The 15,786-nt window shown below is 34.2% G+C and overlaps 2 protein-coding genes across 3 annotated transcripts in view; one reads left to right on the forward strand and one right to left on the reverse strand.

Annotated features, from left to right (window-relative positions):
* LOC127861958 (ribonuclease H1-like) overlaps window positions 1-3,238 on the reverse strand; it is a 33,709-nt gene extending 30,471 nt beyond the window's left edge. For both annotated transcript variants that reach the window (XM_052400735.1, XM_052400734.1), the window contains exon 1: window positions 3,056-3,238. In XM_052400735.1, coding sequence (XP_052256695.1) covers window positions 3,056-3,180 — 125 coding nt within the window. In that variant the 5' untranslated portion in view covers window positions 3,181-3,238. The remainder of the gene's footprint in view (window positions 1-3,055) is intronic.
* A 24-nt stretch (window positions 3,239-3,262) lies between these two features.
* LOC127861959 (40S ribosomal protein S7-like) lies at window positions 3,263-15,151 on the forward strand. Its single transcript, XM_052400736.1, has 7 exons — window positions 3,263-3,351; window positions 6,871-6,945; window positions 9,526-9,597; window positions 10,349-10,489; window positions 10,891-10,955; window positions 12,669-12,819; window positions 15,042-15,151. The coding sequence occupies exons 2-7, from the start codon at window positions 6,871-6,873 to the stop codon at window positions 15,108-15,110; spliced, it is 573 nt and encodes a 190-aa protein (XP_052256696.1). The 5' UTR covers window positions 3,263-3,351; the 3' UTR covers window positions 15,111-15,151.
* Window positions 15,152-15,786: the final 635 nt, after the last annotated feature.

The raw sequence follows: 15,786 nt of genomic DNA on the forward strand, positions 1-15,786 counted from the left end.
TGTTGCTGAGAAATAGCTCTGACAAGAATTGCACTATATGTACAATGGAAAATTTCAAAGGGCCATAACTCTGTGAAAAATCATCCGACCATAAACGGCTGATAATATGCACATCTCCTGTTGGTAGTGAAGCTTCCCATAAAGTTTCATTGAATTCCCGTAATAAGTTGCTGAGAAATAGCTCGAACAAAAATTGCACTATATGTACAATGGAAAATTTCAAAGGGCCATACCTCTTTGAAAAATCATCCGACGAAAACCGGCTTATAATATGCACATCTCCTCTTGGAAGTGAAGCTTCCCATAAAGTTTCATTGAATTCCGGTAATTAGTTGCTGAGAAATAGCCCGGACAAGAATTGCACTATATGTACAGTTAATGAACAAATTTCAAAGGGCCATAACTCTGTGAAAAATCATCCGACCAGAACCCGCTGATAATATGCACATCTCCTCTTGGTAGTGAAGCTTCCCATAAAGTTTAATTGAATTCCGGTCATTAGTTGCTGAGAAATAGCCCGGACAAGAATTGCACTCTATGTACAGTTAATGGAAAATTTCAAAGGGTAACTCTGTGAAAAATCATCCTACCAGAACCGGCTGATAGTATGCACATCTCCTCTTGGTAGTGAAGCTTCCCATAAAGTTTAATTGTATTCCGGCAATTAGTTGCTGAGAAATAGCCTGGACAAAAATTGTGCATGGACGGACAGACAGAAGAAGCGGCGACTATATACTCCCCCGAAATTTTTTTTGGGGGGGAGCATAAAAATGTCTTTACAAATGACTTTATTGATGTTTTTTTTTCTTCAATAGTCGTACCGCAGCAAATAATGTCAAAAATAAATGTGAACCAGGGCTGTCTCCATCTGAAGACATATGACTCTAAAAAATGCTTTTTTTCGAAAACGCAGATTTTGAAACCTAAAAACTGACCATTAGTTCAAGGCGGTGATTTTTTTTTTGCTTTTATTTGTTTCAGCCTGTGCCATTTGAATTAGGAAAATTAGCGCGATAAACCATGAAATTGGGGAAAATAGTGCGATAAACCATGACATTGGGAAAAATTAAGCATTATAAATATGATTATAATTAACAGAAATAAATTTTTTTTAAGTGCATGTTCACGGGTTTTTTCTAGCCATTTTGGGTAAAGGAGTCTGGTCAAATTGGGATTGTTTTAGTTGATAAAAGTTGCAAATTTGGGAATTATTTATGAACTAAAAGTACTTAATTAAAGTTATATATTTTGTAGGATGTTTAAATAAAAAGTTGAGATCTAGAGTTAAGAGACTTCTTTCTTAAAAAAAAAAAAAAAAAAAAGGTTTCATTTTTTTTTTCAAATTGGCCTTTTTTGGGAAGGTCAGATTTATGGGAAAAAACATTAATTTTTGCGATTGGGAAGCAGACGAAAATCGGCGGTAATTTTTATTTTAAAAAATCACTGCAAGGTCAATGTCAAAGGGGTCAAAATTTGGGTGCATATGGAAAGGCCTTGTCCATATACACATGCATACCAAATATGAAGGTTACATCTGAAGGGACAAAGAAGTTATGAGCATTTTTCAAAACCTAAACGCAAAAGTGTGATGGAGAGACAGACAGACAGACGGACGGACAGTGCAACTTCTATATGCCACCCTACCGGGGGCATAAAAAACATCAACGTATGGAGGGGGCTGCCATCCTGAACCCACCCCTAAAGGCCACAAGGTATCTAAAAATAATCCTGTGGAATGCACTGCACGACATTTTATCAACAAGAAACGCTGTACAGTAGATGTAAAAATCATGCAGGTGTGAGAAACATATTATTTCCAGTCTACAGCTGTATTGATCAGGCTAGTAAACACTATATTTGTTCTGAGTGTTTGTTTTTTATTGGGGGGAAGTTATAGGGGGAAAATTCTCCAAAGAATAGGACAAAAAAGAATAAATTTTTTAATAGGGGGAGCCACCAATATTCGGTGGTAAAAAATGCAGATCGATGGAGGTCCCTTGCTCATATTACCAATAAAGTGCTGTCTGGATTCCAGGTGGTGAGTTTACATGACAAAAACCTATAGGAGTTGAAACTGTCACATATCATGAGGGTTTGAAGCTGAGAATTATATTACAACTCGGGGCTTTTCATCCTGATATAACAGGGGCTGATATTCGGCCTCTTCCCAATTCTGAAAAATCTTTTTTTTTTCCCAATGCGGGCTGAAAAATTTCCCCAAAACCAAATGAAATTCACCCGAAAAATAAAATAAACACAGCTGATTTTGACATGTTTACATTTTGTGTAAATTTTGTCTGGTATCGATTTTTCTCGAGTATTTAACCACTACCGCTAATGTATTCGTGTACCAGTCTAGTAGGCTACATAATATTCTGTACGGTTTTGATTTTTGCACATGCCAAGGGAGGTCACCGATGTCATCATTTCAAAATGTCACATAACATAAATATTACCGAAAAATATTGAACAAAAGGAAGCTCCCGGACCCTAAAGAACAAAAAACTTTATTCAAATGCAGTTTTAAAAAACACATGACGCTAGCAATAATTCTTCTGAGTCCAACAAGGCCGATCTTTCCGTTGTGGTCGATGAATCGTTTTGTTTTGAAACAGTTTAAAAATGCAAAACAAAGAGAATGGCTTTGTGAAGAATTGTGTGACTGTGACAGAGTCTGTCATTACCTAAAAAGAGATAACTTTAAAGTTTAACTGTTCAAGAACTGCTGTTACCTGCTAAAAACTTTTTATCTGTTATAAAATATAGCTGGCAAATCTTCGAATAAAACATTTTTGAGTTCATTAATATATAAAAAAATACAGTTCAAACCATTATTGTGACTGTTTAAAATTGATTTAATGTTTAACCTGTGATGAAATGCTTTAAAAGTTTTTACCCAAAATGGCCATTTATCGCGCTTAAATTTTTCCCAAAATGATCATTCCCAATTTCCAGATGAAAAGCCCTGCAACACGTATTGGCAGGTGTCCGAAAAGTAAACAAATCCGAACATATAAGCACTGAATTGCATAGACCTGTTTCCTTACAATCTTACCATGTCATGTAAAGTCCTGGCTTTCTGCCGCGTCGTACAGCATAAAAAGGCATTACAAAGCCACTGTCGATATTAATTACTTTCGTTAATACTTTAACAATGGGTTTAACATATTTAGAAAACATCAGCAGTTAGACATCAGGGTTCATTTATACATTGTCACCGTGCGGACTGGTCTGGATTTAAGAGACGCTCAATCAATTATCATAGAAGCAAGCCTTTTTAGCATCAGATAAAAAAAGTCCAGTCTAAGGTTGCCGCTGTACTTCCTTTTCCGTTATCGCCATACATTAGAGGTATACAAAATGTAACTGTTTGCATTATCGCAATTGATCACATCGATCATTCAATAAAACATGTTTGTTAAGACGAATAATGAACATTAAATTGTTTTCCTATTGGTATTTGTTAACGTTATACCTCATAGTATCGTGGATAACGTAAGAAACGCTTGCGATTATACACTAACATAGATTCGTTGGTTGTGTTGTTTATAAATGTGTATACTGATATCCCGTTATTGTCAGTGACCTGCGATTTGTAAAGCCTGTTTGTCAACAACAGTCAAAGAAATTATTCGCTGTGTCTTGGTATTACCTACCTCATTCAAGTTCACTTGTAAACAACTGTTTCAATTGTGACACGAACACGAATAGTTAATAATATTTTAATTTCGACAGCGAATTCATCGCTATCGTTCAGACCATGAGGTTATGCAGGAATTTTTAGGTTGTATGCCTTGCATATATTGATTAATAGCATACAATACAGTATTATCAAGGCACTAAACGAGTATTTGTTGCTAATCCTTAGAAACATACTCCCTTTTTTGCAATGGCGGCTCTGGGAGTCCAAATGCACCCCTTAACAAACACAATCACAGTTCAGCCCAGAGATTTCGTGGGCATCTCTAAACAGATGTCGTTGTTACGAATTAAGAAAAGCGATGAATAAACAATTCTGGGGTAAATGGGTTGAAGAGCACTGATATTGAAGTACCGTAATAAGTTGTGTATAAGGCGCACTTTTTTACCCCAAAATTTCATTTTAAAAACTTGATGCGCGTTATGCACAACTACAGCCATGCCAAGGCATTTTTTCCCTGTCAGTTACCCAGTAGCGGTAATTCCCATCATTCTATTTTCCGGTGTTTTAACTGTAACTATGTTAATAATAGTGTTATATTTAGGATCTGAATAAGATGGACAAACATTATAAAGTTAACATTAATATTTTCTATCTTTTTCAGGTACGTACAGAGCATTGAAATCAAATAAATTTGAAGAAGAGAATGAAAAACAAGGAAGCCATTTTTATTTAAATGTTATTGTTTTCCCACAATATTATACCCTACTGTACTAGGGTTACACAATTTATTTGGGGGCACTTGTCGATTTACAATAGTATGTCGGCAAGGTATTTCCTGATATATTTATGATTATTTTTCTTGCTTTTCAAATGTGTTAATAAAATTGATCCAGTGTTTGTTTACACGTTTTCATACGTCTTGTCAAGATTGAGGATGTGATTATCGAGAAATATGCGTCACCTGTCAAGTTTTGTGTAGCTGGGCTATTATCAAAACATGCGAACTGGCAAACGGCTTCACACATCCATTGTTTGTTTATCGCCGGTAATGTTGTAATGGTGTTGAGAAGTTTGAGTGGATAAAGTCTCCTGTCAATTATAGACACTCGAAAAGAACGCATGATATCGGCATTGTTAATAAAACGCGCGGTTGTGAATTAGTCATGCATGAATAACCACTTGACAATACCAATCAATAATGTCAGTTTCTTAGTTATAACTAATCCATCCGTTATGTGTACTCCAAGATAAAATCGTGGACAGTTACTTCCGAGACATATGATGAAAACCTTGATGGTATCCTCGTGGAAATTGTGCATTTCATGCATAATTCATTTAAATCCAAACATTTATTTTTACGCATAATATGATTTAAAAAAAAACACAAACTAGTTGTATCGTTACCGTCTTTAAAATAATTAATAATTGAAGCAATAAAAGAACACGTAAGATCGGAAATGTAAATATAACGATTTTCAGTTAGCCTGCGGTACAGAATTTTTCCCCCGATTTTTTTGCTTCAAAAACATTTTTTCCCGATTTTTTAGCTTAAAAAAGTAGATGCACGTTAAACATAAATGCGCGTTATACACAACGTTTTACGGTAAACATAAATATACAAATGTATGATATAAGTTTCAAGCAATATTGTACAGTCAGTCAACCAGTTTAGAATAACCCAGCAAAAACATTAATTCTTTTGACCACAATAATTTCTTTCGGGACTTAGTGTTAATGTGAGATGTCAAAATAAAGGGTAAAATTCATTTTGTATGATGACAGGTTAGGTCAGACGGCATTTGCAGTTTTTTTATCAAAAATTGCCAATTAAAGTTCACTCTTCGAAAAATTATTAAAAATCATTCAAATTACAGAATGAGTATTTTAAAATATTGTCATGGCAGTTATTTTCAATCAGCAAAAAAGTTATTTGAAAGTAATAAAGCCCTCTATATCCATATGCACATTTCAAAACATAACTCATTCAATCAGTTCCGGTTAACTTTTTGCTGCATTTATCTCCCTGTTAAGCATAATACATAAGCTTTCTTGCTAAAACTTTGTTAATTTATTCCTTTTCCTAATGTATACTGTTGACACTTTTCATTTTGTTTTTATTGGGGCATTATGGAAAATTAAATACACATTAATCGGAACTGCTGATTATCTGGAACTGTTTTACAAACTGTATCTAACAATTTCAACATATGAAATTTTAGACATTGAAGAAAATAAAAATCACAGAAATTTCCAAGGAAAGTCTTAACGTCTCAAAATTCTAAGTTTGTAAATGTAGTAGTAAACACTGTATTATGTGAATTGGGAATAAGACATCAATTTGGGAATAAATTGTGTTTTATCAAAAGTGCATAATATGCAGTTTTATATATGGTATTTATCTACTTTGACAATTTATAATTAAAACAGAAACTTGCATATATAATAGTATCATTTAAATTGATTTTACTTCAAAACTGGATTTTTTATTAATTTAACAAAAAATCCTCATGAAATGAAACTGTGTCCATGCCGCGCATGGACACGGTTTAAAAATACACTTTAAACGATAAAAATACAATCACTGTTAATGAAAGTCATGGAAAATTGCTTATTAAGCTTAAATTATAGATAATATATTACAAAAATAAATGTAGATCATGAAATGAATAGTTTTGTTAGAGAAAATCACCAAAATGATGTCCATTCCCAGTTTGATGTCTTATTCCCAATTCACATAATACAGTGTTTAGTATGGGTTTTAAGACATATATTAGCCAAGAAACTATTTTTATGGCAGTGAGAAATGTCTCGAAGATAATATTTAAAGAATTGATCATTGCACAGATTTGTTACTAAATAAAAGTTTAGGGGCAGAAACGGTATACTGCGTCAGTGCGAGATAACTTGACCAGCGAGAATTACCAGTTTTTGTGTTTATAATATGTAAAAAAAAATCTTTACGGTACTGGTGGACTTATAGTTGGTTTAATTGGTTATTGGTGATTTGAGATAGTGACATACAGTATTGGTTGATGTTAATATCAAATTATTTTAAATTTTGATCATTTTCAATTTTAGAAGTTGGTGGAAATAGCACACTCTGGTCATTTACAATATACAAACTTTACTATTTAATGATTTCTCATGAAAGAGGTCACCCAGTCCCTTTTCAGGCATGTTTAACTGAGTTTGGTGAAAACTCAATTTTTGTGTTTGTTTCTGTCTAGATGTATTCGGCGAGAGCTAAGATCGTGAAACCTCCGGGTGAGAAGCCAGATGAATTTGAGTCGTCCATTTCTCAGGTATGGCTAACTTGGTTGATCCATAAATTGAAGGGCTTATAATTATGTTCCCTATGATTCGAACTGTTTGAATGAAAAATTCAGTTAAGTCCACGGATTCCAATATATTTAAAAAAAAATTATGTCAATCTGAAATTTTTAAAAGTCAAACTTAGAATTGCAGGGTATTTTTTATTTGATTTTGACGTTGAATTTTTTGTTTGAACCTATTTATTTTAGCATTATTGCATTTAAAGTACTTATTTGAAATGCTCTTGAGTCCGTTTCTTGGGACTAAAACCAGTTTTTGGTGTCTATGGGAGTGATTTAAAGAACTCCCACAGTGGGGATCAAACTTTTGACCTCCTGGTTGCTTGGTGGACACCATATCCACTACACCACAGCGACCTTGTAGATTGATTTGGATTCAACTGGTATCAATAATTCTACTTTTAACTAGAAAAACATTGATTTGTTGTATTTCTAGTTAAAAGTAGAATCACTGATTTAATTACAATTATTGTCCCCTACCGGTTTCACCGAAGCAGACTTATGGTTTGCGCTCTGTCAGTCTGTCCAGTCAGTCACACTTTTTTGGATCCTGCGATAACTTTAAAAGTTCTTAATATTTTTTCATGAAACATGGATAGATGGCAATATGAACATTATGCACGTCATTTCATTTTGTTCCTACGTAAAAATTATGGTTGCTATGGCAATAAATAGACGAGAATTACTGCTGAAAATGGTGGTTTTCTGGATCCTGCGATAACTTTAAAAGTTCTTAATATTTTTTCTTGAAACTTGAAACATGGATAGATGGCAATATGGACATAATGCACGTCATTTCATTTTGTTCCTACGTCAAAAATTCTGGTTGCCATAGCAACAACAAAAATTCTGACTGGTGGAATTTCTGACAATGGTGGAGCCGCTAGGGGACTATATTGCTTGGCAATACTCTTGTTTAACTTAAATAAATTAATGGAAGCAACTTAATGACAGTTTCTAAACATATTGTTCCACAATCATGAAAAATATACTAAATGTCATACAGATTAAAACAGCAGGGTGTTGTATCATTACTGTCAATTACCAATTTACCAGTATCAGCTATTAAAAGCTACGACCTGGTAACACATTTTGCAAGAAATAAATTCTCAATTGTGCATACTGATGTGCTGTGGGTGTTTGGGAGTTTTGCTTATGTTTAAAAACGGGTTTAGTTTCACTTCATTTTGTTGTCTTTTTATGCTCCCCCATAATTTATTTTTGGGGGAGCATATAGTCACCCCTTCGTCTGTCCGGGCTATTTCTCAGAAACGAATGACCGGAATTCAATGAAACTTGATTGGAAGCTTCACTACCAAGAGGAGATGTGCATATTATCAGCGGGTTCTGGTCGGATCATTTTTCACAAAGTTATGGCCCTTTGAAATTTTCCATTACCTGTACATAGAGTGCAATTCTTGTCCGGGCTATTTCTCAGCAACTAATGACCGGAATTCAATGAAACTTTATGGGAAGCTTCACTATCAAGAGGAGATGTGCATATTTTCAGCTGGTTCTGGTCGGATGATTTTTCACAGAGTTATGGCCCTTTGAAATTTTGCATTAACTGTACATATAGTGCAATTCTTGTCCGGGCTATTTCTCAGCAAAGAATGACTGGAATTCATTGAAACTTTATGGGAAGCTTCACTACCAAGAGGAGATGTGCATATTCTCAGCCGGTTCTCGTCTGATGATTTTTCACAGAGTTATGGCCCTTTGAAATTTTCCATTGTACAAATAGTGCAATTCTTGTCCGGGCTATTTCTCAGCATCTAATGTCTGGAATTCAATGAAACTTTATGGGAAGCTTCACTTCCAAGAGGAGATGTGCATATTATCAGCTGGTTCTCGTCGAATGATTTTTCACAGAGTTGTGGCCCTTTAAAATTTTCCATTGTACATATAGTGCAATTCTTGTCCGAGCTATTTCTCAGCAACTTATTACGGGAATTCAATGAAACTTTATGGGAAGCTTCACTACCAACAGGAGATGTGCATATTATCAGCCGGTTATGGTCGGTTGATTTATGGCCCTTTGAAGTTTTCTATAAACTCTACATATAGTGCAATTCTTGTCCTGGCTATTTCTCCCCAACTACTGACTGGAATTCAATGAAGCTTTATGGGAAGCTTAACTACCATGAGGAGATGCGCATGTTATTTGTGGGTTCTGGCTAGATGATTTATTAAGAGAGTTATGGCCCTTTGAAATTTTTAAGTTGCTAAACCATCCATCGTATGATTTTGTCCAAAGTTTTGCCCTTCAAGACGTTTCCTTTTATCTTAATATATAGTGCAATATTGTGACAAAAAAAACCTTTGGGAAGCATCACCCGTCTCCGACAGTTTCTTGTCTTCTGTTTATTAACAAAAGGCTTAAACCTATTGAAATCCAATGTTTAATTGTGTCTTAGTCTTGTTTAATGGCTTTTTAAAATTAACTTGTGAGTAAAAAAACGATAATTTAATATGCTTTGATTCTAGTTTGAGTAGCTGTAAAATCGAACTATTTCTTAAAAATTGAAGTCCAAATATGTTTTGTTGTAGGCTCTTCTGGAGCTTGAGATGAACAGTGACCTGAAGGCTCAGCTTCGTGAACTCTACATCACTGCTGCAAAGGTTTGAATTTTAAATAAGATTGTGAATAAGCAACTGTGGTTACAATAATCATCTATCAAACTCTACATTTATGTATTAGTGATTGTGAGTCCTACTGGTGTAAGTTTTGATTTCGGGGAAAAATTATAATTTTAAAGAATTTTGTAATGGGGGTGAGTGAGGCCTTTTATTGGTAAGTGTTATAGAAGGTGAAAAAAAACCAAGTGAAGATGTCTTTCAACAAGTTACAATCAAATTTTATAAACATTGTGTCTCATGATGAACAAACAAGACAAGCATATGACTGAAAACCATGTGCTGACACTTATGTTCTGATTTTAAAAATATTATAATAATATTATATAGAATAATTACCCAGATGTCGTCCTGCAAAAACTTCATTATATTCAAAGAATAACCTATTTCTGGTTTGTTAAAACTAACCTGACACTGCTCTTAATGAATTTATTTATGTGTAAAACTATGCTTACATACAGTTTCAAATTAATTAGAGTATCCCACAGAAGACACTGTTGTGGTGTGATTATATTTTGGAACTTTGGGCACGGTAAGATTTTACAGTGTAGATATTGGTAACCATTAAGCACGTACATTTCATGTAATGGCTGTGCTATGACAAGGTATTATAGGACAGTCAGTTATTAAAACCAAAATTGTGATTGCAGAAATAACAGTAATATTCTAATTTCTTAAAACAATCCTACCCTAGTCCAGATCCTGCATTTAACTAAAATGAGTGTTTCATTTTCAGGAGATCGATGTTGCTGGCAAGAAGGCGATCATGGTGTTTGTACCAGTGCCACAGCTGAAGAGTTACCAGAGGATACAGACCCGCCTGGTGCGAGAACTTGAGAAGAAGTTCAGTGGAAAACATGTCGTCTTCATTGCCCAGGTTTGCATACTTGCATTAGCCTTTCTTAGCTGTTAATTTGCAAAGTTTGTCATTATTTACCTGTTGTTGCTGCCTGTATTCATTTGTTAAGATTAAGAGGACAGCTGAAGTTTTGACAAAGTTTGAAAAAAATATCAAATATCCAAAAGGATCCCATTGAATATGTAAAAGAAATATATTTTCTGCTCAGAACTGTCTCTTCCTATCTCTCAAGTAGGGAAGTTATAGCTTTATTGCAAAAGTGTCTGTACTTTGTCATTGTTTAGCTGCTAATTTGCCTATTCTTTTCCAGTAAAAGTGTGCTTGCTTTTACTGACTCCTGTTTATGACTTTAATACTAGAATCCAGCTGATGACTGGAAAACTAAAAAAATAATACCAACAAACTATGCTGTATTTCAGAGGAGAATTCTTCCTAAACCAACCCGTAAAACCAAAAGGAAGAATAAGCAGAAGAGACCAATCAGGTAAAAAAGTAATCGTATAGATAAGTATGTTTGTGACAATTATTAAATTGATTAACTACCTTTGAAATGATTTGATGGAACTTAACCAGAATCTTTATTTTTAGCTCGACAATTATATATGAAATATATATAGTGAAGCTATCCTACTCACCCCGGCGTTGGGGTGAGCGTCTGCGTTAGGGTGCAAGTGTTTAAGTTTTCGTACTCCCCATTTATTTTCATTGTTCCTTGACATATTGCTTTTATATTTTGCATACTTGTTAACCAACATCACCGCAACCTATAAACAAGAGCAGAAACTCTTATCAAGTATTTTGTCATAATTATTGCCCATTTTATACTTAGAATATGCATATTATTGATAAATCTATGTTAAAGTTTGCGTACTACCCCAAGTATTTCCTATATCCTTTGACATATTGCTTTTATATGTTGCATACTTGTTTACCAACATGACCCCAACCTATTAACAAGAGCAGACCACTGTATCAAGCATTTTGACATAATAATGGCCCCTTTTACACTTAGATAATTGAACATTTTGCTTAAATTGCCATAACTTCTTTATTTATGATCACATTTTATTATTACTTTGACACTCGGAATAGTCGAGCGTGCTGTTTTCTGACAGCTCTTGTTATGCCCACGGATGGAATGATCAGGGGTATACTGTTTTTGTCCTGTCTGTCTGTCATTCTGTCCCAAAACTTTAATCTTGGTTAAAGTTTTGCGATAACTTTCGCAATATTGAAGATAGCAACTTGATATTTGGCATGCATGTGTATCTCACGGTGGCGCACATTTTGAGTAGTGAAAGGTCAAGGTCAAATATATGGTCAAAGTGGCGCAGTAGGGGGCATTGTGTTTCTGACAAACACATCTCTTGTTGACAATTAAAATTGTCGTAATACATAAATGTTCTGTGCGGCAACAAATTAATGTACAAAAAGATTAATTTAAATTATAGAGTCTTTTGCAATAAACTTATTTCGGATTCCAAATAATAAATAACATGTGCCAATCCTTAAACTGGTTTTGAATTAATATTTCATTTTGAAATGTTTTAGTAAAAGATGCTGTAAAGAACCCAAAATGCTCAATACGCTAAACTTTGCTGCTATTTATAGCTTTGATGCCTATTTATTTACTGGGTAGGACATGTAAGGTTATTTGTTACTTGACCAGCAAATCACTTCTTTTTATGCCCCCCAGAGGACTGTCCGTCCGTCTGCCCGTCACACTTTGCGTTTAGGTTTTGAAAAATGCCTTCAACTTCTATGTCGCCTCAGATAGCAATTTCATATTTGGCATGCAGGTGTATATGGACAAGGCCTTTCCATACGCGCACAAATTTTGACCCCTGTGACCTTGACCTTGAACTTAGGGTCTGCGTTTAGGTTTCAAAATCTGCATTCAGGTTTCGAAAAAAGCTCATAACTTCTATAAAGCGTTTACAAGGGGCATAAGTCATCCTACGGTGACAGCTCTTGTTCTGTCATCAGCTTAATATGATTTCTCGACGAGTTAACTAACTTACTGGACAATTGCATTCAGGTCTCATCAATGTGAACAACTTTGTTTAAAATAAATTTTATTTTTAGCTCGCATGAGCATAACTTATAGGTGTTTTCTCAGCTTTATGTCTACATATGTTGTGTTTTTTTCACAGTTGTACTGATGTACATGACGACATATGTAGTGTTTATTTCCCAGTCGTACTCTGACTTCCGTACACGAGGCCATTCTGGACGACCTCTGCTTCCCATCAGAGATTGTTGGCAAGCGTATCCGCATCAAGCTGGATGGCTCCCGGCTTATAAAAGTACATCTGGAGAAGACCCAGCAAACAAACATTGAGCACAAGGTATATTGGACAGTGCATTTTTAGCTTGACTATTATAGATGAAATATATATAGTGGAGCTATCCTACTCACCCGGGGCGTCGGTGTGAGCGTTGGAATGTTATAAGTTTGAGTACCACCTCAAATATGTTCTATTTCCCTTGACATATTGCTTTTATATTTTGCATACTTTACCAAAATGACCCCAATCTATAAACAAGAGCAGACAACTGTATCAAGCATTTTGTAATAATTATGGCCTTTTTTCACATAGAATATGCATATTATTGATAAATCTGTTAAAGTTTGCATACCACCTAAAATATTTTCTATGTACCTTGTCATATTGCTTTTATATTTTGCATACTTCTTTACCAACATGACCCCAATCTATAAACAAGAGCAGAAAACTGTATCAAGCATTTTGTATGGGCGGGGTATTTTTCCTTATATGGCTATAGTAAAACTTGTTAACACTCTAGAGGCCACATTTAATTTCCGATCTTCATGAAACATGGTCAGGAGATTTGTCCCAATAATATCTTGTTATCTCAGGTGAGCGACTTTGGGCCTTTCAGGCCCTCTTGTCATAGAAGTGGTGTTGTAAACTTTATTTTAACAGTGTAAACATGCCCATACTTGGGGAAAGGGTATTAACAGATTTTTTGTTTGAAAAATTGTATTTCCATTTTTGTGTCAGTTAACTTGGTCTGATTTTTTTTCCAAAGTGTTGAAATGATGAATAACTCTAGACAAGCATATATCTGATGTTTGTTGATGTACCATTATTCTGATCCTAAAAGCATTGTTTTTGCTCTGAATTGTTTTGCTTTTTTAGCAAAATATGTTCTTGCTATTATACATATATATTCCATGCTGCATTTTCTCTGTAAAATTAAATGTCTGACAACATGCTGGTTACCAGTCAGAATGAGGACCCATTTTCAAATTATGAGAAATGTTTGTACAAATCTAGCTACTACTTGTAATATCTCTAGGAGTAAATATGTGTGCCATTAAACATACATTACACCAACCCATGCAAAAGACCTGACATTTCAGTTATATTTCGCTGCACTCGGGTATTATTCCTTAAATCTATCAGTCACTGTGTTTGACAAAAATACTACAGTAAACGTAAAACTTTATTTTGTTTAAAAATGAGAAAGAATCATAATTATTTAAAAAATACGGACTGATTTAAAAAGAAAACTAATTTTACCAACCAATCAAACTTACTATCTTTTCTGGTGATGTAATAAACGCCAAGAACAATTCTTAAAACCAGTTAAATATTACCCTTTGTTTTGATACTTTGGACACACAAATAGGTTTTGATTTGTCCAAATGAATTTGACTGGTTTCAATTCTTGTGATGATTGTTAATTGGAAGAGGGAACCACATGACCCTTGCCTGTTCTGTGTCAAGATTGTATGGGGCAGTCAGAAAAACAAATTGCAGTTTCAACAATTGCTCAAATATATTAAAAATATCACAAAGCTGTCTTCACTTTTAATTGAAAGTTTTACCATAAGTTTTAATAGATGTATAAATTTAGTATTTATTGTATTATTTTAAGAATTGTTAAGCATTGTCTTCCAAATTGAGGTCATTATGATAAAACAATATATCAGGTTTGTTTTTTTTTGTTTGATTAAAAAAGAACAAGGTCCAGTAAAATCTGGTGAGGTCTGAGGTCTGGTCATTTCAAAAGTTATCAGACATCATTTCCTGTAAGATTTTTGTGACTTTTGTAAGGGTTGCATTATACCATATATTTCATTAAAGCTTTGCAGTCTTCAGACCTGTATAGTCTTACGAGTCTACTGAAACTAGTCTGTAAATGGCATACCTCTGAAGTGTCTGCTTTATAGATCCAATAATTAATATTATGTTTAAATATTTATTTAGATATAAGTGTGCACTTGAAGTGATGAATATACTTGACAAGCATATGTCTGACTTCAGTGGATGACATTTTTGTTCTGATCAAGGCACTTTTACAACAATCAGTCTGCATTCAGTTGTCAAGTACATGTTTAATAAAATGACTAAGGTTGAAATCAGATCAAAAACTTAAATAATGAAAAATTCCGGAATACGTAATACAATTTTTCTTTCATGTTAAATCTTAACTTTTTATATTGACTAAGTGTGGTTATGGCCAGCACTCATAATTTGATGCTGTAAATGTTTTGTTTATGTCAAAAAGGTTTGCTAATTTACTATCCTTTCTTTTACAGTTGGACACATTCACTGCAGTGTACAAGAAACTCACAGGGAAAGACGTTATTTTTGAATTTCCGGAATAGATGCTCCTGTTTGTAAATAAATAAATTATGTGGCGAAGAAATCAGCATCACTTTTGCTTCCTAAGTAAATAATCCAATCACCACATGTGTAGAACAGCCATTTGGTGCATGATGTACCTATAGTACCCAAGACTACAGTAAATTTAAATAGAGAGTTCCATGACCATTTCATATGTCGGTGCTGACCAGTAGGCAAGTATTTTTTAGCCCCCCCCCCCCCCCCCCCCCCCCCACCCAATATATTTATCTTAATTAATATAAATAACAGCATTGAATACACAGACCTAATAAATGTATTATTAATTAAGATAAGAAATAAAAGGAACAAAGAAGTTATTTTTATAAATGGCATATTATATAAAATAACACTGTTTGACATAACATTACTGCAAGGTGGAAGTGAGGCCAGGGCACAGTTAATAAAACCGTTGACACTAATCATCGTTTCTCGGGTAATTTTTGATAAACCCGTGTTAGGACAGGCTTTTTAAAATAAAGTCAACGTTCGATAAGAAAAGAATTCAAATTTGTTTGAAGAAACAATAATTTAAGTTACTTGGCACAAAGTTTCATATTGAATTGAAGAACATGGCACCCTTGAATTTAAACGATACAATACAAATTATTAAAAAATGCATACAATTATGGAATAGAAGAATCTTCAACGCCAATTGGT

This window comes from Dreissena polymorpha, chromosome 16, assembly GCF_020536995.1.
Source record: "Dreissena polymorpha isolate Duluth1 chromosome 16, UMN_Dpol_1.0, whole genome shotgun sequence".
Taxonomy (NCBI): Eukaryota; Metazoa; Mollusca; class Bivalvia; order Myida; family Dreissenidae; genus Dreissena; species Dreissena polymorpha.